Below are 23,639 nucleotides of genomic sequence, written 5' to 3' on the forward strand. Positions count from 1 at the left end.
ATTTTACAAATACTAGTTTGTCCTCATTGTTTCTGGATGATTGCTATTTTTTTTAAAGAAAATACAATTTTCATTTTACATCAATAACTGCATTTGGACCTATCTTAGGTATAGTTTTTAAAGCCATGTATTTTCTAGATATATTACTGCCATTGCCACTTGTACACTGGCACGTTATTTTTTTTTTTAATAATTTTTATTGTGCTTTAAGTGCAAGTTTACAAATCAAGTCAGTCTGTCACATATAAGCTTATATACACCTTACTCCATACTACCATTTACTCTCCCCCTAATGAGTCAGCCCCCTCCCTTCTTCCAGTCTCTCGTTTCATGACCTTTTTGACAGTTTCTAACCCTCTCTACCCTCCCATCTCCCCTCCAGACAGAAGATGCCAAAACAGTCTCAAGTGTCCACCTGATACAAGTAGCTCACTCTTCATCAGCATCTCTCTCCAGCCCATTGTCCAGTCCCTTCCATGTCTGATGAGTAGTCTTGGGGAATGGTTCCTGTCCTGGGCCAGCAGATGGTTTGGGGATCATGACCACCGGGATTCTTCTAGTCTCAGTCAGACCATTAAGTCTGGTCTTTTTACGAGAATTTGGGGTCTGCATCCCACTGTTCTCCTGCTCCCTCAGGAATTCTCTGTTGTGCTCCCTGTCAGGGCAGTCATCAGTTGTAGCCGGGCACCATCTAGTCCTTCTGGTCTCAGGATGATGAAAGTCTCTAGTTCATGTGGCCTTTTCTGTCTTGGGCTCGTAGTTATCATGTGACCTTGGTGTTCTTCATTCTCCTTTGATCCAGATGGGTTGAGACCAATTGATGCGTCTTAGATGGCCGCTTACTAGCATTTAAGACCCCAGATGCCACATTTCAAAGTGGGATGCAGAATGTTTTCATAATAGAGTTTATTATGCCAATTGACTTAGAAGTCCCATTAAGCCATAGTCTGCAAACCCCAGCCCTTGCTCCGCGGACCTTCGAAGCATTCAGTTTATCCTGTAAACTTCTTTGCTTTTGGTCCAGTCCAGTTGAGCTGACCTTCCCTGTGTTGAGTATTGTCCTTCCCTTCACCTAAAGTAGTTCTTATCTACTAACTAATCAGTAAATAACCCTCTCCCACCCTCCATCCCTCCCCGCTCTCGTAACCACAAAAGAATGTGTTCTTCTCAGTTTATACTATTTCTCAAGATCTTATAATAGTGGTCTTATACAGTATTTGTCCTTTTGCATCTGACTAATTTCACTCAGCATAATGCCTTCCAGGTTCCTCCATGTTATGAAATGTTTCATAGATTCGTCACTGTTCTTTATTGATGCGTAGTATTCCATTGTGTGAATGTACCATAATTTATTTAACCATTCATCTGTTGATGGACACCTTGGTTGCTTCCAGCTTTTTGCTATTGTAAACAGAGCTGCAATCAACATGGGTGTGCATATATCTGTTCGTGTAAAGGCTCTTATTTCTCTAGGGTATATTCCGAGGAGTGGAATTTCTGGGTTGTATGGTAGTTCCATTTCTAACTTTTTAAGAAAACGCCAGATAGATTTCCAAAGCGGTTGTACCATTTTACATTCCCACCAGGAGTGTATAAGAGTTCCAATCTCTCCGCAGCCTCTCCAACATTTGTCATTTTGTGTTTTTTGGATTAATGCCAGCCTTGTTGGAGTGAGATGGAATCTCATCGTACTTTTAATTTGCATTTCTCTAATGGCTAATGATCTAGAGCATTTTCTCATGTGTCTGTTAGCTGCCTGAATATCTTCTTTAGTGAAGTGCGTGTTCATATCCTTTGCCCACTTTTTGATTGGGTTGTTTGTCTTTTTGTGGTTGAGTTTTGACAGAATCTTATAGATTTTAGAGATCAGGCGCTGGTCAGAGATGTCATAGCTGAAAATTCTTTCCCAATCTGTAGGTGGTCTTTTCACTCTTTTGGTGAAGTCTTTAGATGAGCATAGGTGTTTGATTTTTAGGAGCTCCCAGTTATCGGGTTTCTCTTCGTCATTTTTGATAATGTTTTGTATTCTGTTTATGTCTTGTATTAGGGCTCCTAAGGTTGTCCCTATTTTTTCTTCCATGATCTTTATCATTTTAGTCTTTATGTTTAGCTCTTTGATCCACTTGGAGTTAGTTTTTGTGCATGGTGTGAGGTATGGGTCCTGTTTCATTTTTTTGCAAATGGGTATCCAGTTATGCCAGCACCATTTGTTAAAAAGACTATCTTTTCCCCAATTAACTGACACTGGGCCTTTGTCAAATACCAGCTGCTCATATGTTTTTAAGGTATACTTTATTACTCTGTGGGATTATTCATCTCAAGTACTTGCATCTAACTCAAATTAAAATAGTTCGCAAATAACCAAGAGTCAGTTTAGTCCCAAATGTTTATTTCTAAGTTACAGATGTTTTCTTTCTTAGTTTTTCTGCCTTAGATGTATTAGGTTCCTTTAACTGTATAATCGGAGTTAAATAAATAAGCATTTCCATTGGGAAAATCATGGACTTTCACCAGCTGCAAACTTCATTGCATTGGTAAATTTATGTTTATTCTGTAGTAAAACAATAATGCATGGTCCTGGACTGAATTCACGGATAGAATTTAATCTGTTTAATTGGGCAAGTTCAGTCTGAGGTCCTTCTGTCCTTCATGAAACTGTGCTCTGGCAGTTTACGATAGTAACAAACCTCCAAGAGTGAGTTACAGTTTGGTGTTCAAACTGGGAATATTCACAGGATTATTCAGAAAATAATATCCCAGTTGGGGGCACTTTATCTTTTTACAATGGGATATTTAATTTTACAATGCCTAGAAATAATTGTCAAAGACACAAAAAATGTTTTTTCAAAGACCGTTGGTTCTATTCTTTAGTTTCCTAACGTAATCACCGTGATAATGTTTCAGTTCCTTTGACTGGAAAACAAAATATTTTAAAACTGTCAGATGAAGGTTTTCAAAAGGAGTCAAGGCTATATACAGGTTGATGAATGATGTCGGAGCTTAGGTCTTGGATTCTCTCCAATACCTTTGGTCAAATGTCTCGCAGATAGATTGAATATAGAACACTCTGTGAACTCACAAATTAGGCTACCCTCATAAAATGGCTTTAAGCACCATCATGCCTCCTGAGTTCTTATTGATTGGAAAGGGAAGGAAATTGACATTTATTGAACATCTACTATAAACTAGGCACAGTACTCTGTGTGTTAGACACATTGACTCATTCAATATGCAATATATATTAATATTCTGAGTTAGTAAAAGAAGAAACTGAAGTTCAAAGGTATCAAATAATTTTCCAACTTGGAACTGAAAGTATGATCTTTCTGACTCCAGAGTTCATCCTCTTTCTCCTTCATTCTAATTCTTATTATGTAAGTAATTACATGAGTAATACAAAAATTCATTCTCCTTATCAGGGTAGCTATGTGTTGGAATCAACTCGACGGCAGGGAGTTTTATTTTATTTTATACAAAACTAGAATATTAGAGTAAAAGCTAAAGTCCCTGCAAACACCACCTCTGATCCTGCTGAAATAAATACATATATATATTTTATATATTTATGTATTTAATGCGCATTTTTAAAACTTTAAAAAATTTTGCTCACATATTTGTTGTTAGGTGCTGTCCAGTCAGTTCAACCCTATGTATACCAGAACAAAACACTGCCCAGTCCTGAGCCATCCTCACAATTGTTATGCTTGAGACAATTGTTGCAGCCACTGTGTCAATCCATCTCGTTGAGGGTCTTCCCCTTTTCGCTGACCCCTTCACCTTATCAAGTATGATGTCCTTCTCCAGGGACTGGCCACTCCTGATAACATGTCCAGAGTATGTAGGACGAAGTCTCGTCATCCTCGCTTCTAATGAGCATTCTGGCTGTACTTCTTCCAAGATAGATTTGTTCATTCTTCTGGCAGTCCATGGTATATTCAAAATTCTTCACCAACATCATAATTTAAAGGCATCATATACATACCCATAAAAGTGTACAGCATTATTTGATGTGTTTTGTTGTTTTTCACATGAGTAGTAAGCTGTACAAATAATTGGACAAGTCGCTTTTATCACTCATTATTATGTGCTCAAGACCTACCCATCAGAGGCCTATAAATCTAATTGATTAATTTTAACTGTTCCATCTTTTTATGACTATATCATATTTTATTTTTTGGTTCTCCTATTTGTGAAAATTTGTAATTGCAATTACAAACAATACTGGATAGCATTCCTCTGCATGTCTCCTTGGACATATGTGCTAGTGTTTTTCTGTAAGAATGGGAACGTACCAGTAAAATAGCTGAGTCCAAGAATAAGTGTATTGTTAGAATTAATTAATGGTGCTCAATATGCCCCAAAAGTGGTTCTCCCAGCTTATCTTTGTTTCAATAGTGTGTGAGAGTGCCCATTCTCCCATGAAAAAAAAAAAAAAAAAATTTTTTTTTTACCTCACCAAATTTTGGGGCTGTGTTCAGCTTTTAGTTTTTTGCCTAACTGAAGGGGATTAAAAACGTTATCTTACTGTTGGTTTAATTGCCTTTCCCTGATAACAGATTTCTCCATCTTTTCAATGGCCATTGATATTTTTACTTCTATTAATTTCTTGTTCATTTTTGCCAATTTTTCTTCTAAGTAACCTGTAACCCATTGCCGTCAAGTCAATTCCGACTCATAGCAACCGTATAAGACAGAATAGAGCTGCCCCATAGAGTTTCCAAGGAGCGCCTGGCAGATTAGAACTGTTGACCTTTTGGTTAGCAGCCGTAGCACTTAACCACTATGCCACCAAGGTTTCCTATATATGTATATCAAATATTTTTCTTAGTCCATAGCTTGTCTTTCAACATTTTTATGATTTCTTGAATCATTCAGAAGTTTTAAATTTTAATGTGCTCCACCGTGTTGATTTTTTACTTCTTAAAAATATTTTATTCTTTAAGAAAGAGTTCTCCTCTCCCAGATCATGGAGCTATTCTTCTATGTTTTCTCCTAATACATCAAATAACAAGATTTAGTGGCAGGTCTAATACCTACTGTAATTTTGAAGCAGTGATAAATGTTAACTTTATTTTCAGATATCTCTTATAGCAATAGTCTACCACACACACATCTGCCAGTTTTTTTTTTGGACTGTGATGGCTTGCATGTTGCTATGATGCTGGAAGATATGCCACCAGTATTTCAAAAACCAGCAGGGTCACCCACTGTGGGCGGGTTTGAGTAGAGCTTCCAAATGAAGACAGACTAGGAAGAAAGGCCTGGTGATTTACTTCCAAAAATTAGCCAATGAAAAAATTATGAATAACAACAGAACACCGTCAGATCTAGTGCTGGAAGTTAAGCCCCTCAGGTTGGAAGATGCTGATAATATGACACGGGAAAAGCTGCCTCCTCAAAGTAATATGGATTGACACAATAGCCTCAACAATGGGCTCAAACATATCAAAGATTATGGAGATGGCACAGGGCTAGCCAATGTTTTGCTCTGTTATATACTTTTAATTTTTTTTTCATTTTTATACATAGCAATGTAATATGAAGGTGTGAAGTATTGATTGAAACCTTTTCCCCTCTCTTGAGGTTACCAAATAGTGTAAGGCTTACTATGGAGACAGATCCCCATTGAGAACTAAGTTACTAATTTCTCCAAGTCAAATTCAAAGTTTGCCTGGTTCTTGGCATAAGATTTCTAGTCTGACCCAGGTGCCAGTATGGGTGGTTAGCCTGCTTTGACAGCCTTTATCCATGGGAGATATGAAAGAAATTTAGAAAGGACAGTGTTTGCTAGAAATTTTTGTTCTCATCCCCAAAGATTGGGGGCAGTGAAAGAGATGTACGTCTATTAAAATTTGAGGGTAGAGTTAAACATAAAGACTAAACCTATTGCCGTTGAGTGGATTCCAAATCATAGCGACTCTACAGGACAGAGTAGAACTGCTCCATTGGTTTTCAATGAGGAGCTGGTGGATTTGAAATGCCAACCTTTTGGTTAGCAGCCAAATGCTTATTTTTTCTGAAGATGGGATAGCTATATTAATTCCTTGCTGGTCATGTAGGGACCAGAGTTCAGTGTGTGTGGATCAAAAAGGTATATTCCGGAAAGGCCACAGAAAGACTCTATTTCCCCATGGGCCTTCAAATACCTGGAAGAACATTCCAGTGGTTCCATATGGCTTCACTTGAGAGCATGGAGAGTGGCAGAGGTAGACTAAGTCCATGGGACTACTCAGATGGCTTGTCAACTAGGCACTGAGAGTGGGAGGTCCTTGTTTGCAGGTAAAGCCCATGTGAGTGATGCAGGGAGCAAGCTTGCCCCACTGGGGAGGTCACTGGTGACAGAGGCAGCCCAGGCAACCAGCTGAATTATTCCTTAAGAAAATCAAACCCATCCCAAACTAGACCAGCCACGGCACAGTCACATGAGAATTTCTGCTTTTTCGGTTCGCCCTTGCTATGGAAACCCTGTGGCGTAGTGGTTAAGAGCTATGGCTGTTAACCAAGAGGTCAGCAGTTCAAGTCCATTAGATGCTCCTTGAAAATCCTATAAGGCAATTTTACTCTGTCCTTTAGGGTCGCTATGAGGTGGAATCTGCTCGATGGCAATGGGTTTTGGCCCTTGCTATACGGAGAGAGGCTGTTGTTGCTGTGTGTGCCACTGAGTTGATTCTGACTCATAGCGACCTCATGTAACAGAGTAGAACTGTCCCATAGGGTTTTCTAGACTTACAGGAGGAGTCCTGGTGGCACAGCGGTTAAACACTATGCTGCCAACCAAAAGGTCACCAGTTTGAACCACCATTTGCAAAGGAGAGAGATGTGGCAGTCTACTTCCTTGGGAACCCCTATGGGGCAATTCTACTCTGCCCTACAGGGTCACTATGAGTCAGAATTGACTCAACGGCAACTTTTTTTAATCTTTACAAGAGCAGATCGAAGGTTTTTCTCTCTACCCCCTTTGTCACTTGGTGGGTTCAAACCGTCAAACTTTGGGTTAGCAATGGAGTGCTTAACCATTGCACCATGAGGGCTCCTTGGAGAGAGGTTTCTAGGAGGTTTTAGAGTTGGGGAAGAGAGGGCTGTTCGAATAGAAAAAGAAAAGGGGAGAGAGTAAGAAAGCAGATCACATCCTCTTCCTGGCTCCCTAGTAATAGAAATACAAATCCAACAGCTAGGAGGTGGGGAGTCACATTCAAACTCAGATAGGCTTCAAATTGAGCTCTGAATGATTATGCTAATGTTTGATTTTTAGGTATAATACATGCTCCAGATTTTTGGTTTATAGCCATTATCATATTCAGAGCATTTCTTTTGAGTTCTAACGTGCTAATAGTTTTTTTTTTTTTTAAAGATTAATGGAAGTTGACATTTATTTTAAAAATTGGGAGCATCTATCAAGATAATAAAATGACTTCCTGCTCTGTTAATTTGTTAAAGTAGGGAGTTACAATGATAGATTTTCTAATATTGAATTGCCCTTTCAGCCTATTTTAAATTGTTGGCATCTTCTTGCTAAAGTGTTAGTATATTATTTAGGAATTTTGTGTTCATGTTGAAAAGTGAAATTGAGTTAATTTCTTTTTTTGTAGTGTGATTGTCCCTTTTTGTTACCAGGATATTCCCATAATGTTAGACATTAGATTTAAATTCTTTCTGAATTCTGGATCTCTTTACACAAGAGGGTATTCATCTGTTACCTGTTTTTAAATATCTTGAGTCTGGTGCCTTTTGTATAGGTAGATCTTTGACTGTCTTTTGAACTTACTTTATTGTTGTTTTATTGGATTTTATACTAATTCCCGGACCAGTTTTGGTAATTTATATTTTCCCAGAAAAATTATCCAACTTATATAGGTAAGATGTCCAAATTTATTGGCACAAGATTACTGAGGGTACTAATAAAACTCTAAGAATTTTATAAAATCTTTTGAATCAATAATGTCCCCTTTTATGACCCTGTTGTTAGTTGTGGCCTTGTGGTTTTCTTGATTAGAATTGGCCTAGATATGTCTATTCATTAGTTTCTTCTAAATATCAGCTTTTATTTCAATTTTATTGTTTTCTATTTTACTAATTTACTCTTTTATCATTGTTAGGGTCTTCCTTCAATTTTTGGGGGGGGGTTATCTTGCTGTGATCTTTCCCTTGCTTCCTGATCATAAGACATCATTCATTTAATTTTTAATCTTCTTCTTCTTTTTTAATAGTCAAGGCTATATTTATCTCCAGTTAAGTACCACTTTGTACACTACAGGTTTTGTTACGTAGCACTTTTTTTGTTGTTGATCAAATCTAAATATTTTATTATTACTGATTTTTAATTTTATTGCTCTGTTCAGTATGATCAGTCTGTGTGACATAATTTCAGAATTTATTGTTTTATTTTGTCTCCTGCGATTCATACACACTATAGTTAGTTTAGCTTTTAGGCCCAAGCAAGGGGGAATTTGTTTAGAGCCCTGCGCTTTAGCGGGCCATGCTTTGGCCTTTATTTTCAAAACGAATCAGTGAGTCTTTTATAGATTATTTTTAAATTATTCACACTGGTTGTAACTCTAGGTTTTGATGTTTTTCTCTTATTTTATGTTCTCTCTTTATATTTCTTTCCCCCTCTTTTTCTTATCTTTTTCACTTCTTATGAGTATCCTGAAATTTTTAACACACAGAATTGAAATTTTTTTATAACAATACCTAAAGGTAATTAATCAAAATAAGTCCCCAAACCTTATTATGCCTTCACTCACCTCTGCTTCCCTCTCTACATCTTCCACACAGACATACACCTCCAATTTGTCATGATGATAGTGTCTAGAATTATAGGTCCAGATTGATATTTGAGAAGTTTTTTTTTGAAGTTTTATAATCCAGAATTACATAAATTTACTGAGTTATTATTATTGTTTGTTAAATCATTGCTTCAGCCTGATTTCTTATTTCTTCTTGCTGGATTATGTTTTTTGGAGATTCTTTCAGAAAGATTTTTTGGGTAGTAAATGCTCTAAATCATTGCACATGTGAAGATGTCATCATTTCGCTTTTAGATTTGAATGATTATTTAGTTGGATATAAAATTCTAGGTTCAATTTCTTTTCTTTTCTTAGTTTGAAGATTTTGTTTAATTTCCTTACTGTGTCCAGTATTACTAATGACAGTACTCATCTGAATCTAATTCTCATTCCATTACAGATTCTGTCCCTCTGGTAGCTCTTAGTATTATTTATGTACTCTTTATTTTTTAAAATTTGATTAGATGTAAATGGACCCTTTCAATACACAATTTTACAGCACTCACAATGTCGTACTACTAGCTGGTGACAAAATTATTTCTGATGTCTCACGCTTTTTATAATAGATGGTAGTGAGAAGACAAAGTGAGACCTGAGTTACTGAGAAATTTTTATGATAAAACTTTTAAAAAGTGACACAAGAATGGTAGGAGTCATACTAAATATTAAGTTTATGGTATATGCCAACTGGCAATAGCCATTCAATTTGCTCACTAGACATCCCCAGAGGGAGCCATTCATATTGGTTATAATATGACTCAGATTCCTTATAGATGTGTATTGCCTGACCTGCCTAATACTATACTGTGACTCTCTTCAAATTGGGGTGCTAGGTAAATAAAAATTTAAAATGCAAGACATAATATCTGCCTTTAAGGATCTTAAAATCTAATTAAATAGTTGTGAGGGAGATTAACACACACCCCCCCCAGCAAGGTAGAGTAGTGATTGTTAAGTGTCAAATGAATGAAGAGACAACAAAACTATGGGCATATAAAGGCAGAGGAGATCATTTCTAATTATCATGATGACAAATGGTTCCATGGAGATGAAATATAGATTTGGGGCTATGAAAGATGGGAGGAGTTAAAGGAGAAGAGAAAAATGAAGAGGACATTCAAGCAATGAAAAAAATATAAGCACAAGATTGAGCCAGGTGCGGTAAGGTTTTCAGGAAGAAAGAATAAATGAGTTTCATAAAGTAGGGATTGTAGAAGAATAATGGGAGTTAAGGTTGAAAGGGTAGGATGGAATCAGATTTTGAGCGGCCTTTTGACTCCAGGAAAAGAATTTAGGAACATCTACTTGGTACTTAAAGAGTCCTGGTGATACTAGTGGTTAAGTGCTCGACTGCTACGTGAAAGATTGTGTGGCTCCAGCCCACCAGGTGCTGCACAGGAGAAAGATGTGGCAGTCTGCTTCCTTCAAGATTAAACCTTGAAACCCTATGGGCAGTTCTACTCATTCCTACAGGGTAGCTATGAGTCAAAACCTCGACAGCAACGGGCTTTCTTGGTTTTCATTTACTTGGTATCTGTACTTTTTTAAGTTGTTAGAGAAAGACTGTACCAAGATGGTATTTTAGGAGTCTTAATCTGGCAGTGACGTCTACGCTGCACTCAAAGAGAACCTAGAGTAGGCACACTAGATAAATATTGTAATAGTGAGATGTGAAGCTTTCAGGGTCTAAACTGTGGGCAGTACCAGTGATGTGGACAGTCAGGACAAGAATGAAATGAATCTAAATCAAAGACATCTGGTAAACAGGTAGTCAGAATTGTAAGCTCAGATGTTCACAAAACTGTTTCTAGAATAGGAAAATCAGAATGATAGAACATGTTAAAGTTATGTCACTGACAGTCCAAAACAAACTTGTAATTTACTAATTCAACGCAAGAAATAATAAAGCCTTTTTTTTTTTTTTAAGTTATCCCATCGTCTCTGGCAAACTCTTCTTTCTTTTCCGAACCAGTGTTATGATCACATGCTTGCAACTAAACACATACATGGATCAAAATGGTTCTTTCTTACTATTAAGGCAATAAAACCCGTTGCTGTCAAGTTGGTTCCAACTCAGAATGACCCCATAGGGCAGAGTAGAACTGCTCCACAGGGGTTTCCAAGGAGCAGCTGCAGGATTTGAACTGCCAACCTTTTGGTTAGCAGCCAAAAAGCTTAATCACTGAGCCAGTAGGGCTCCAAAGTTAGAGCTTTTTCAGAGTTTACATTGGAATTATTTTACATACGGAAAATTATCAGGCCAGGAAAGATTTACCATTTAAAAAAAGATGTTATTAGGGATAAATATTTTTTGAATCAATGAATAAAGCATTCTTTATTAGGTATATTCTTTAAAGTAAGTTAAAACTCTCAAACCTAGCTAAATGAACAACTTTTAACTGAATTTTACCATATTATGGATTTTGTAATACCTTCCTTTTGAAATTTCCACAGCTACAATATAATCATAAGCATAAGATATATTTTGCCTAACGTGCAGTCATTTTAAATTTCATGGCCCAAATTCTCCCTCAGATGGACGTTTCATAATTCCCACTGAAGTGAGTGGAAATTGAGTTGGACTATCTGAGAGCAAAATTCAGAATTACATTTGCAAACATATTGATTTTTTCTGATTCATGTTTTATTGAGAAATTGGACATTTAATTTGGCTAGGAGTATCTGTAATAAAGTATTTCAACTTGATGCCACTTAGACATATTGCGAAAAGGAGAAAAATAATGTTTTCCTGAAAGTTGCTACTTTTCAGATTTTGACTTTCACTTCTTATAAAAAGTATGGAACTGGAGAATTAAACGCCTCCACGTCTTTCCCTGCTGAGCTTGAAACTTAAAAAGTATCACAATTGCATGAGTAAAATATTTTTTACAGCGTATAATAACACTGGAGCTCCAGGAGACTGGCAGGAAGAGGGAAAGGAAATAGAGAAGGTCAAAGAGGGAATGTGTGTGAAATATTGGACCCAGGAACCCAAAATAAAGGCGCCAAATAGTTGTAAGATTAACTCATATTACTTCATCTCTCCGTTCTCGTTGTATGAAAATTATTACAATGATTTTAAAGATTTCTTTTTTTTTGATGTTGACTTTATCTTTTCTAAATATTAGAGTAATGTAGTACGCTCAGGAAGAATTCAATCTTACGTAGAAAGGATTTGGTGAAGGATGCTACTTATTGTGAGTTGTCCTGTGTAGGCACCAGACTTCTGTTGGCAAAACGCAGGTAGGAACCATTCAGATTGTCTGTTGATATTTATTAATTATGATAATTAATTATTTTTTAGCACTTAATGAAGGACCTGTTTAAGATAATAGTACTCATCCTCTCAATGAGGACAATTTGCAGTTTATTCCACAAAATAATTTATAGTTAGCTGCATATATATGTGGAAACCCTGGTGGTGTAGTGGTTAAGTGCTATGGCTGCTAACCAGAAGGTCGGCAGTTCTAATCTGTCCTGTAGGGTCACTATGAGTCAGAATTGACTCAATGGCAGTGGGTTTTTTTGTTTTATATATATATATATATGTGTGTGTGTGTGTGTGTGTGTGTGTGTGTGTATATGGAAACCCTGGTAGCGTAGTGGTTAAGAGTTTGGCTGCTAACCAAAAGGTTGGCAGTTTGCATCTACCTGTTGCTATTTGGAAACTCTATGGGGCAGTTCTACTCTGTCCTACAGGGTCTCTATGAGTCGGGATCAACTTGATCGCAAAGAATTTTTTTTAATGTGTGTATAAAGGTGCTATATGCATTGGGTTCTAATATTTGTCCCATGCCCTGCCCCCCATTTTCTAACTTTGCATATTCTGGCCCTTGAGTCTATCATATTTAATGTGTGTCTATTATGTTTGATATATTCTGTATCTATCATGTTTAACATATGCCTCACAATTGTTCTTTCAGGTGAAGATGTCCTATCAACTTCTAGCTTCAGGAACCTCATCTCGACATCTCAACCTTTGCTTATGCGCTTGCTTAACGCAGTCTCTTAGTGCTAAGTAGTTACCCAACGATGCTTAGAAAAGACTTTGCTTCTTTCCTGTAAGCTCCGCAAGATGTTCATTGCTGCTGTGTAGGAGTATACAGTGTTCTGTCTCTAATTTGACTGGTCCATTTCTGTATTCCCTTCTATTAGCAAAATAAATGTTATAGTGACAGAAATGTTGTTAAAGTCTCTTTGTTAGGAAGACCTTCCCTCCACCCCCAGCTCACTCCAGTTGGGCAGAAGCATGAACTGCGGGAGATTTCCTTTGTAACACATCATATAAGCTCCCATTCTGCTTCTCCCGGCCCGGAAGTAATGCCAGTTACATACTTTCATTCACTCTTGAATTTGCCAAGTCTGATAACTTGTGTTGCTTATTCTTTGTGCTTGGTGCATAATTAGGAGCTCTAGAAATACTTGTCGAAGCAGTATGTGATGTTCTTAAAGGTTTATTCTTTAAATAGACACAACATAATTTGAATTAAAAATTGAAGGATTTCTTACAAAGTTTTAAATAAACTGGAAGTACATTCAAGGACTTCAAACTGACAAAACAGATTTAACACAATTTAAATACTGGTACATTTATACCCCCTCCCACCCTTGGAAAACACATGTGACCTATAAGCTTAAAAAAAAAAGCCTAGAGAAGAGAAAAAATTTCCTACAAGCTCCCACTGGGAATTGTTAGGATGCCGGTCATCTCTGTAGAAGCAGAATTGTCTTGTAGCCAGCATTATATGTATATTCAAGACATCATTCTTGCCCCGGAAGAATGATTGGGAGCTGCCATGTGACACAGTGCAAAGTAAGGGGCTCACTTTTGTATAAAACCCACTGCTGTCGAGTCAATTCTGACTCATAGCGACCCTAGAGGACAGAGTAGAACTGCCCCATATAGTTTTGTATAATTATAGCAAAATCCAGGAGGTTTGATGAAGAACATTGAAGTTTAGCTCTGAAACTTAGGCCTAATCCATGGTATAATAACAATAACTTCCCTTTGTTTTGAACCTATTTTGTGCCTGGGGCACTATCATCCTCATTGTACACACAAGGAAATGGAGTCTCAGAGCAGATATTAAACTTTTCCATGACTCAAAGTTAAACATCTCAGATCTTTGATTCAAATCTCATATTCCTTTTCTGGGAGGCATTCTTAATAGAAAGGTTTCTACCATGGTAAGAGCAATGGAGGAAGATTATTCTGACAATTATGTCTGGAGGGAGAGGATTCTAAAGGCCATATTTGCATGTAGCCTACATAATTTAGCATAGACTGATTTTTTTTAAGTTTTTTTTTTTTTTTTTTTCTTTTTGCTGGTCTAAGGTTTCTTATGGCAAAATTCTGCAGTAAAGTTCAGAACTGATGACTTGAGAAATCAGCATGATGCCAATTTTTTCTTCACAGCTGCATAGTTGCCTTCACTAAAGAGAGACTTACAATAACTGAAATCCTTAAACAAAAAGAACAGCAGTGCAAAGGCTGGCTGGATTATAATTCATGAAGGAAACATTTGACCCAGTGGCATAAGAGAATCTCTGTTGTTCTTACTGTATTTGATTTTTTAGTTTCTTGGGAGGGGAGGAGTGTCTTTTCTCCAGGGAATACACCTGTCACACAGCCAGAAGTCTTCCAATTTGGTTTTCCATATGTTGACAAGTTTCCTATAACAAAGGATTTAAATTACCTTAAGGGCAAGCAGTATTAGTAACTTTCAACGTAATATATTGCTTCTTATTTCAGTCATATACACAATTTAAATACTATACAGGTTGGATATAAAAGCTTAAAATCTGTAGACTTGTTTCAGCAACAGAAAGTTTCATTTCTGTATTAGAAATAAGTCAACATTACTATACTGTTGCTTAGTTGTTGTATTTGTGTGCTATCAAGTCAATTCTGGCTTGTAGTGACCCTAAATGACAGAGTAGAACTGCCCCATAGGGCTTTCTAGGCTGTGATTTTATGGGAGCAGATCGCCAAGTCTTTTATCCCGCTGAATCGCTGGTGAGTTTGAACCTCTGACCTTTTGGTTAGCACCCAGATGCTTAACCACTGTGCCATCAGGGATCCTTGTTGCTGAATTACAAAGGCTTTTTTTTTTTTTAATTAACATTTTTAATGTACTTTAGTTGAAAGTTTACAGAGATAATTACTTTCTCATTAAACAATTAATGCACATATTGTGACATTAGTTACTAACCCCATGGTGTGTCAACGCTCTCCCCTTCTAGACCTTGGGCTCCCTATTACCAGCTTTCCTGTCCCATCCTGCATTCTCATCCTTACCCCTGAGCTGGTGTGCCCATTTAGTCTCACACAAAGACATTTTTAAAACACAGGGAATCAATGTTAATGTACTGTATTATGCTGAATTTACTTAAGAGGCAAATTAAAACAAAACAAAACAAACAAAAAAACCCCAAACTTCATTTATATATAAAAATGCGCTAATACAGTGTTTGGTTACAACTGAAAACAAAACAAAGAGAGGAAATTCAAAAATTAATGATCTTTAAACAATGTTTATTCAGTATGATTGCACACTGAGCATAACATGGTGGAGTTAGAAGCTTAGCTTTCTGATGAGAAATACCACACAAAACTTCAAGTTCCAAAAACAAGAAGCAAAGAAACAAGTTGGTAGAGAGGAAGCCTTACAAAGAACCCAGTTCAGTAGGGAATTATATTGTCTGTTATGTAAGTGTTCCTTTTTATTGAGAGATCACAAAGACATCAGCTCTCAACTCTGATGTTTATTTGAAATAACATTTTCTAGGTTGGTTCTTGCCTCTGTCCTAAATGATAATTAGTAATAGTTATTATTATTTTTCTTTATCTACATAGCTTCAGATAGTTTATAGAAAATAATTCCTTAAACTAAAAATCCTCCCTGCTCATTTTGGATGGTCTGTTAAGTTGGTGCCCTCTGTTTTTACAAGGGTTCAACTCTGAAGTCACAATTTTATTTTAATAAAGGAAAAGAGAATCTAGTGAAACAAATTAAGAATTGTTGACACATCCAGGGGTCTTGGTACTGCTTTTTAGTTAGTTATGATTTCTTTTTCTTTTTTTAATGTTACCATTTCTGTGGATTAAGAACTTGTGGATGAGCTAGGCTGTGGTTATAAATAGGCCAAGTTTTACAATATCTGCCAAATTCAGAGAAACTTCCTGGAATTCAAGGATCTTGCCTTACAGCCCTTCCCTGATGAAGAGATAAAAAAAAAAAAAAAGATGCCCCTGGTGAATTGCGTGACTCTGTCTTCCCTTCTTAGGCACAGTGGAGCATCTGACCACAGAGCAACCATTTTATTGTTTATTGTCTGTCCTGACAAAAACAAAGAGCTGGGCTGATCAAATTTTCTCCTTAGTTCTAAAGGAGGAAGAGCTCAGGTAGGAAAAGTGTTACTGGGTGGAAACCCCAGGCTCTTACTCCGCACGACTCCTGTTGGCCAATAAATGAGAGACTGAGGTGGGAGAACAGCACAGGCACGTTTATTTCGTTGTACAAGGAAATGGAGTCAGTCGGAGCTGTTGCTGCCAAGACTGCTCTCAAGGACTGGCAAGTAAAAAAAAAAAAATTAAGTTACTTTTAAAGGGGTTTACAAGTAGGGAGTTCATACAAGTTAGATCAACATTCTTAATCGTTCTACACAGGCACAATGGGGTTTACATATAACCTCCAGGCAAAAAACAAAGAAAGAAAAAAAAAATGCCAAACCAAACCTGTTGCCATGGAGTCGATTCCGACTCATAGTGACCCTGTAGGACAGAGCAAAACTGCCCCATAGGGTTTCCAAGGGGCTCTTGGCAGCTTGGTAACTGCCACCCTTTTGGTTAGCAGTGGTAGCCCTTAATCACTACACCGCCAGGGTTAAGAGCTATGGCTGCTAACCAAAAGGTCCGTGGTTCGAATGCACCAGGCACTCCTTGGAAACCCTATCGGGCAGTTCTAACCTGTCCTGTGGGGTTGCTGTGAGTCAGAATCGCTAGAAGCCGGAATTGCTAAGAGTCAGAATCCACTGGAAAGCCCGGTCCAGGCAAAAGCAGGATTCAAATGCAAAGCTGGGGGGGGGGGGGAGCCCAGCAAAAGAAATGATTTTGCAATACAATGCTGTAGGGGGAAGCCAGGTAAGGAATGTAGCACTGTGGGGGTTGTCTCAAAATGACGAAAGGAGGGAGGCACAAAGAAAAAGATTGAGAGAGAGACGGAAATGAAGAGTTCAACCTGTTTTAAAGCCACTGCTAAGCCTAATGGGAAGTGTAAGTGGAAAGTGGGGTCTGGACTGAGTAAGTAAACCCTGGTGGCATAGTGGTTGAAAGCTATGGCTACTAGCCAAAAGGTCGGCAATTCGAATCCACCAGGTGCTCCTTGGAAACCCTATGGGGCAGTTTTACTCCGACATGTAGGGTCACGAAGAGTCAGAATCGACTCAATGGCAATGTTTTTTTTTCTGGACTAAGTAAGAAGGACACGGGAGGACACTGGAATTAATCAGTTCTGGGTTTGAATCACCTCTATCACTTCACTGATGTTTGAAATTAACTAAGATGAATAATCTGTGACTCATTTTCCTCACATGTGAAAATAAAATAGGCTAATAAAATTTACTACGCAGGGCTGTTACAAGAGTTTAAGGTAATGGATATGAAGAACCTAGTCGAGTTTCTCGCGTGTATAAGCACTCAATGCGTTGAAACAATTATCCTTCTTGATTTCTTCCTATCATTTTCCTTCAGCTTCCTGTTAATTTTCCAAACTCTATTTCAGGAACAGCACTGACTTTTGGGTGAGATGACCACTGATTAATCCTTCAGCTTCCCTTTTTATAATTTACTCACTTTAGTCCTGACCACCTCTAGATTTCTTCTGTTAAAACAAAAACCATATTGAAACAATAATAGAAATTGTATGAAGATTATTTAATATACAATTTGCAAATCAGGGTAACATTTCAACTAGAGGGTCAAAAATGTTCTGAAGATGAAAAGAACTTTTGAAATTCTTATACCACATCTTATTGGCATTTCCATTGAAAAAGGGCTGAAACAGAACTGATAAACAGTTTGTGGCCAGGAAGAACTTCATACAGCATTGTCTTGAAGAACAATTAGTTACTGATTTACCTTAAGAGGTAAGCTCCCAGTCTGACCTTTGAAAGAATCTGTTTCTTGAAACTGACTGAATTCTTGAAAAGAGCACAATGTCTAAGGCAAAATAGTCTTACTAGTATCTAGACCATCGCTTGATTCAAAGGTGACTTTTTAGAAACCAGTTTCCTTAAGGGTCAACGTTCAAAAAGATAACTAAGTGCAAATGGCCTGGCTGGTCACCCCAACTCCATGAACCCCAGAAATCTGAGTTCTAGGAGAATTAAAAGGATTTCTCACTTCTAATTAAAAGATTTTATGATTCTTCCCTGGCACCCCACACAAGGCTTTGATAAAAATACTATCACTTAAAACCAAGAGATTAAGGAAAATTTAATGTCCAGACTTCCAGGTTTCAAGGGCATTTTTTCATGGTACTATTGCCATTATAAGGAGCACTGCTGGTGCAGTGGTTAACCACTCGACTGCTAACCAAAAGATCGATGGTTCAAAAGGTCGCTGGTTCAAACCCACCAGTAGCTCCACTGGAGAAAGGTGCGGCAGTCTGCTTTCATAAAGATTTACAGTCTTGGGAACCCTGTGGGGGCAGTTCTACTCTATGGCAATGGATTATTATTATTATTGCCATTATGGAATCAATGCTGAGGACAAGAATCTGACTCATCCCAAGTCTGTATTTTAAAGGAATTTTTGTTTTTGAATCACACCAAATAAATCTCTATTCTTTTCTGTTTAGGAAGCTTAGTTTTATATTCATTTGCTAAAAATCCCCTGTGACTCTCAGAGAACTAAAGACAAATAAACCTAAGGTTTTTTTTTTTTTTCTATTGGGCTTTTATTCTACCATCACAATTGGAAACAATCATTAATAACTGAGACAGTTAAAGAATTTAGCAGTATGCATGGTAAAGTAATTAATATAGAATTATAATTCAAGTCATCTCTGTAATGAAAAAACAAGGCCCACCATACAAATGCATGAGTTAGAATCCAGTAACTAGAACTTGCCTTAGGCATATGTCCTTGTTGCTCTGTGCATTTGAATCAATTCCAAATCAGAGAAACCCTAGAGGACAGAGTGTAATTGCCCTGTAGGGTTTCCTACGCTGAAATCTTGGGAGCAGATTGCCAGGTTTTTTCTCCCTCAGAGTGGCTCCTGGGTTTGAACCACTGACCTTTAGGTTAGCACCTGAGCACTTAACCATTTAGCCACCAGGGCTCCTTTCTTAGACAAATAAATGATTAAAAAAAAAAATTCCCTCCAAAAGCAAATTTGAAAGTAAGAAGACGTTTGCAACCACTTCTTTTGTGTTAAGATAGTACAGTATTTTCTAGAATAAGTAAATTATGTGCACGGTAGTTACTTAAATGTCAATTAAAAAAAAATTCTTTTAAACCTGGATTTAAACTCTTGATATAAAGCAAACTTTTAATTTCCTCAGTTTTTGAAGGATAATATTGAAAGGTCACTGTCTAGCTTTTTAAGTTTTAAGAAATGACTCATTGTACCACTACTGTCTTATAGGCTTTAAAATCAAATTTCCAGTCAGTATTGCGCATTTTGATTTGGCAAACATGGACTCTTTTTCATGTGCTGTAATGGAGCTTATTATTAAGAGTTTTTTTTTTTTTTATTGCTGTCTTCCGTGTTTTAATCAGTAGATCTTCAGAAATTCCATTAAAACAGATAAAAAGAACACTGCATGCTTTCATGAAACATATTGTTTATATCAGTTGTCACAAAATCTCTTACCAAGATTCTTAAAAGATCTGGAAAGTTTCTTATTAGTTTCAGATTTATCTCTAATAACTTAAAAAAAATAATTTCGTAATTAGTAAAGATGATTACATTTAGAAAGAGGAGCATTCTCAAGCTGCCAGCCTTGTTCCCCAGAAACATAGCATGCAACCAAAAGGGAGACATGCCAAAGCAAGGGTCATCAGTGAATGAGATTTGTGGCAGAATGAAACCAGAAAATATCTCTTTTTCTGTCTAGTGATCAAAAGCAGTGGAAACTTCTGTGCCCAGACACAGGGCTGAGTAATTTGACTGAGAAGCCAGTATGGCTTGAGGGCCAGAGCTCAAACACTGTTTGACAAAGCACTCAATGCCCTGGGGAAGATGCCATGTCCCCCCTCCCTCATGTAGTCTGGTTCCGGCAGGGCTCAGTGGGTCTGGTCTGATTTCAGCCCTGGTTTACAGGTCCTCTGGAAAATCTATTCAGTCCAGATTTTTGTGAGGCACAACACAAAGCAATGTGAATTCTAGGCTCACCATAGACTAGTTTGCAAATCTCAGATTAGCCTTAGAATTGACTTTTATCCGAGAAACATTTGTTGAACACCTACTATGTCTTCCAAGGCTATCTAACAACAAATTCCCCTCAATCTTTTTGTGTTTATTTACTCACCTCCCTCATAGAGAGAAAACTGAACCAAAACCATTGCCTGACATAGCGACCCCATAGGACAGGGTAGAACTTCCCCACAGAGTTTCTCCAAGGCTGTAATCTTTGAGGAAGCAGACTGCCCAGAGCTGCGGAGCTTTCCTTGAGCAGCCTAGTGTTCAACCACTGCACCACCAAGACTCCCTCTCTTTACAGAGAGTTAGGTATTATCTTCTATGGTGGGTCAAAGGGATCAAAAATCATAGAGCAGTTAGGTCATTTCTCTTCCTGCCTCTGCAAAAAAAAATCCTTAAATTTTCCAAAAAGAGAGTAATTTCTATTCTTTAAAAATCTCCGAATGTTGCTATTACGTGATTTTTCTTCATAGTGCATTTTTATAAACTTCATTCTAAACGCATATCCAATTCTTCTGCTTAGGAAGTGTTTTATAGTCTTCTAAGGCTTTCCTAACTTCGGAAGAAATAGGAATTACATCCATGGGCGTGTGTATGTGTGGTGGTGGTGGTGGGCGAGAGTCCAAATTTTGTCAGAATTACGTTTTGTTTTTCCCCTCCCCATAAGGCTTATAAAGAACATATTGGGAACTCCAAGTGGTTTCCAAGAAAAGACCTCAGAGGAGAAAATTACCAAAAGTATCAAGAGAAATGAAAAGGCTTCGGGCTCAACTCAAAGGATGAAAACGGCTTTTAAAGCCCCTTCTGAGCATACTGCAGAACCTACTAACTTTATTAAGAACACTAAAACAAGACTTGTGCCTTCTTTTTTTTTTTTTAATCGTGTTTCCGGATTGTTTTGATGGGCGTTCCTTCCCATCTCCCCTGCTGTTACGTCAGAAAATCCCCAATAGGTTTGGTGGTTTTCAGTAATGGGAGGGGGAATCTAGGGAAGCCTTAGAACTTGACAGGGGCTATGACACCATAAAGAACTAGTTTCTATCGCTTTAAAAATAATTTTTTAACAACAAATTTTGAGTTAACTTGAATTAGTTGCAGGCTGTGAACACCCCTTTCTCTGTAAATGAATCAACAGACTTTTCGATTCTCTATGAGTTCAAACCTCTAAACCAAACGTGGAAAAACAACAACAACAAAAAAAAAAAAAACAAAGATGCGTAACTCAGACTAGAAGGACCGAAATTTCCTAGACATCAGGGATTGTTCCCAGTAGTCTGGCAATAAGCTTCCTTTCCGACTCAGAAACTTGATAAAGTTGTTTTGGAGAATCTCCCCGCCCCCCCACCACACCCCATGTCAAGGCCCATTTCGTTTCATATCTGAAGAAAACTGCAAAACTTTCCGACTCGGAGTAGTAGGTTCAGAGCCGCATGGTATGAAAGCCCAAAGGACAAAGGCGGGAACGCACGCAGCCGCGCCGGGCTAGAGGGTGCGGGCGGGTAGGCGCGGCTCGCGGGCCTCCGGGTTTGAGGCCCTAGGGTCGGCCCTGCTCCGGGCTCCGTGCCCGGGCGCGGGTCCGAACGGCCAACTTCGGGCCAATCAGCGCGCGGCGTCCCAGATCCTGCAGCGCCCAGGCCCGCGCCCCCGCGCCAGCGATGGCAGATGCGGCCGCGGCGGCTCCGGGCCGGGCCAGACCCGGGACGAGGAGGGGCTGAGCCGCAGGGGATCCTGGAATCGGCGGGGAGGTGGGGATTCTGGGAGGAAAACTCCATTTCCTCCTTCTCCGCCGGCCTCTCCCCTCCACCCCGGCACCCCAAATTTCGATGTGTCGCCTCCCGGGCGCTCTGGAGTTGAGCGACGGGCGGCGTGGCCGGGAAAATGCTGGGCATGTACGTGCCGGACAGGTTCTCCCTGAAGTCCTCTCGGGTTCAGGACGGGATGGGGCTCTACACGGCCCGCAGAGTGAGAAAGGTGGGTGACCCGGCCGCGGCCTGCGCTCCCTGCTCCTAGCCGCGCGCCCTGCGCCTCCCGGACTCGACCCGTTGGAGGGCCGGGGACGCCGCAGGCTTTACCCCTGTCGCCCCTGCTGGGGCCGGGCCGGGTGTTCGGCGGGAAGCCCGGGGGCTAGGGGCTCTGGTACAGTGCGGACGCGCCCTGAAGGCCTTTGTCGCCGCGCCTCCCGAGCGGGCAACGCCACGTAGGTGTCTGCCGGGTGACCTCCGCAGCACCTTGGTTCAGCGGCCGAATCGCCGCCGAGCGCCCTACAGTAAGATGTCTTTCCTTTCTCCTGCAGGAAGTGAGTCCGGATGGAGCCTCCCTCTTCCTCGGTTAAGGGTGTGAGCTGCGTCTTTGCGTTGGCGAAGGCACTCGTGGGCGGGTGTCTTTATGGGCGCGCATGCCGCCGTCACCTTCCTTTCATGTGAAATGCGGCCAGAACATCTTCACTTACCTCGTGGAAAGTAGGCGGAGTGGGGGGTTGGGGGATGGCACCCCAGAGGTCAGCTCACACAGGCCTTCCAAAATTCCAGAATGTTTCTGGGACTTGCCAACTAGATGATCTTTTTTCTCTTCTTCTGGATTTTTCCTTTCCCCCCCCAAACTTTATTTATCTTATTGTTGAAAACATATGCAGCAAAACATACACCAATCCAACAGTTTATACTTTACAATTTAGTGACATTGATTATATTCTTCGAGTTGTACAACCATTCTTTGTTTCTCACCCACCTTTTCTGAGTTGTTTCTCCCTTATTAACATAAACTCACAGCCGCCTGAGGTTCTTATCCAATTTTACTATTTGCTGTTGTCAATTTGATCCCATATACTTCTTAAAAAAGCAAAATGCTCAAGGCAGACCTTTTCTTACTTTTGTTGTTAAGTACTGTGTAAGGGGTTCTGACACATAGCAATCCTATGTACAAGAGAACAAAACACTGCCTGGTCTAGAGCCACCCCTCACAATCGTTCCTATGTTTGAGCCTATTATTGCAGCTACTGTGTCAATCCATCTCTGTTGAGGGTCTTCCACTTTAGCTGAGTCTCTACCAAGCATGACGTCCTTCTTATGACATGTCCAAAGTACATGAGATGAAGTCTGGCCATCTTCAGTTCTTAGGAGCGTTCTGGCTGTACTTCTTCCAAGACAGATTTGTTCGTTCTTCTGGCTGTCCATGGTCTATTCAATATTCTTCACCAACACCATAATTTAAGGCCATCAATTCTTCTTGATCTACCTTATTCATTTTCTGGAGCCCTGGTGGGATAGTGGTTAAGAGCTTGGCTGCTAACCAAAAGGCGGGCAGTTCAAATCCAGCAGCCGCTCCTTGGAAACCCTGTGGGGCAGTTCTCCTCTGCTCTAGGGTTGCTATAAGTTGGAATCGACTTGATGGCACCGGCTTCATTTTTTGCTTTTGTTATTCATTGTCC

The 23,639-nt window shown here is 39.1% G+C and overlaps 1 protein-coding gene across 13 annotated transcripts in view; it reads left to right on the plus strand.

Annotated features, from left to right (window-relative positions):
* Positions 1-21,556: 21,556 nt before the first annotated feature.
* Positions 21,557-23,639, plus strand: part of PRDM5 (PR/SET domain 5) — a 450,522-nt gene continuing 448,439 nt past the window's right edge. For 3 of the 13 annotated variants that reach the window (XR_007517603.1, XR_007517604.1, XR_007517601.1), the window contains exon 1: positions 21,746-22,183. Coding sequence is in view for 7 of the 13 variants with exons in the window: in XM_049885413.1 (XP_049741370.1) it covers positions 22,091-22,183 (93 nt within the window). In the remaining 6 variants the exon portion in view is untranslated. The other 10 variants (XR_007517600.1, XM_049885413.1, XM_049885410.1 and 7 more) reach the window with 7 other exon arrangements.

This window comes from Elephas maximus, chromosome 5 (assembly GCF_024166365.1).
Source record: "Elephas maximus indicus isolate mEleMax1 chromosome 5, mEleMax1 primary haplotype, whole genome shotgun sequence".
NCBI lineage: Eukaryota > Metazoa > Chordata > Mammalia > Proboscidea > Elephantidae > Elephas > Elephas maximus.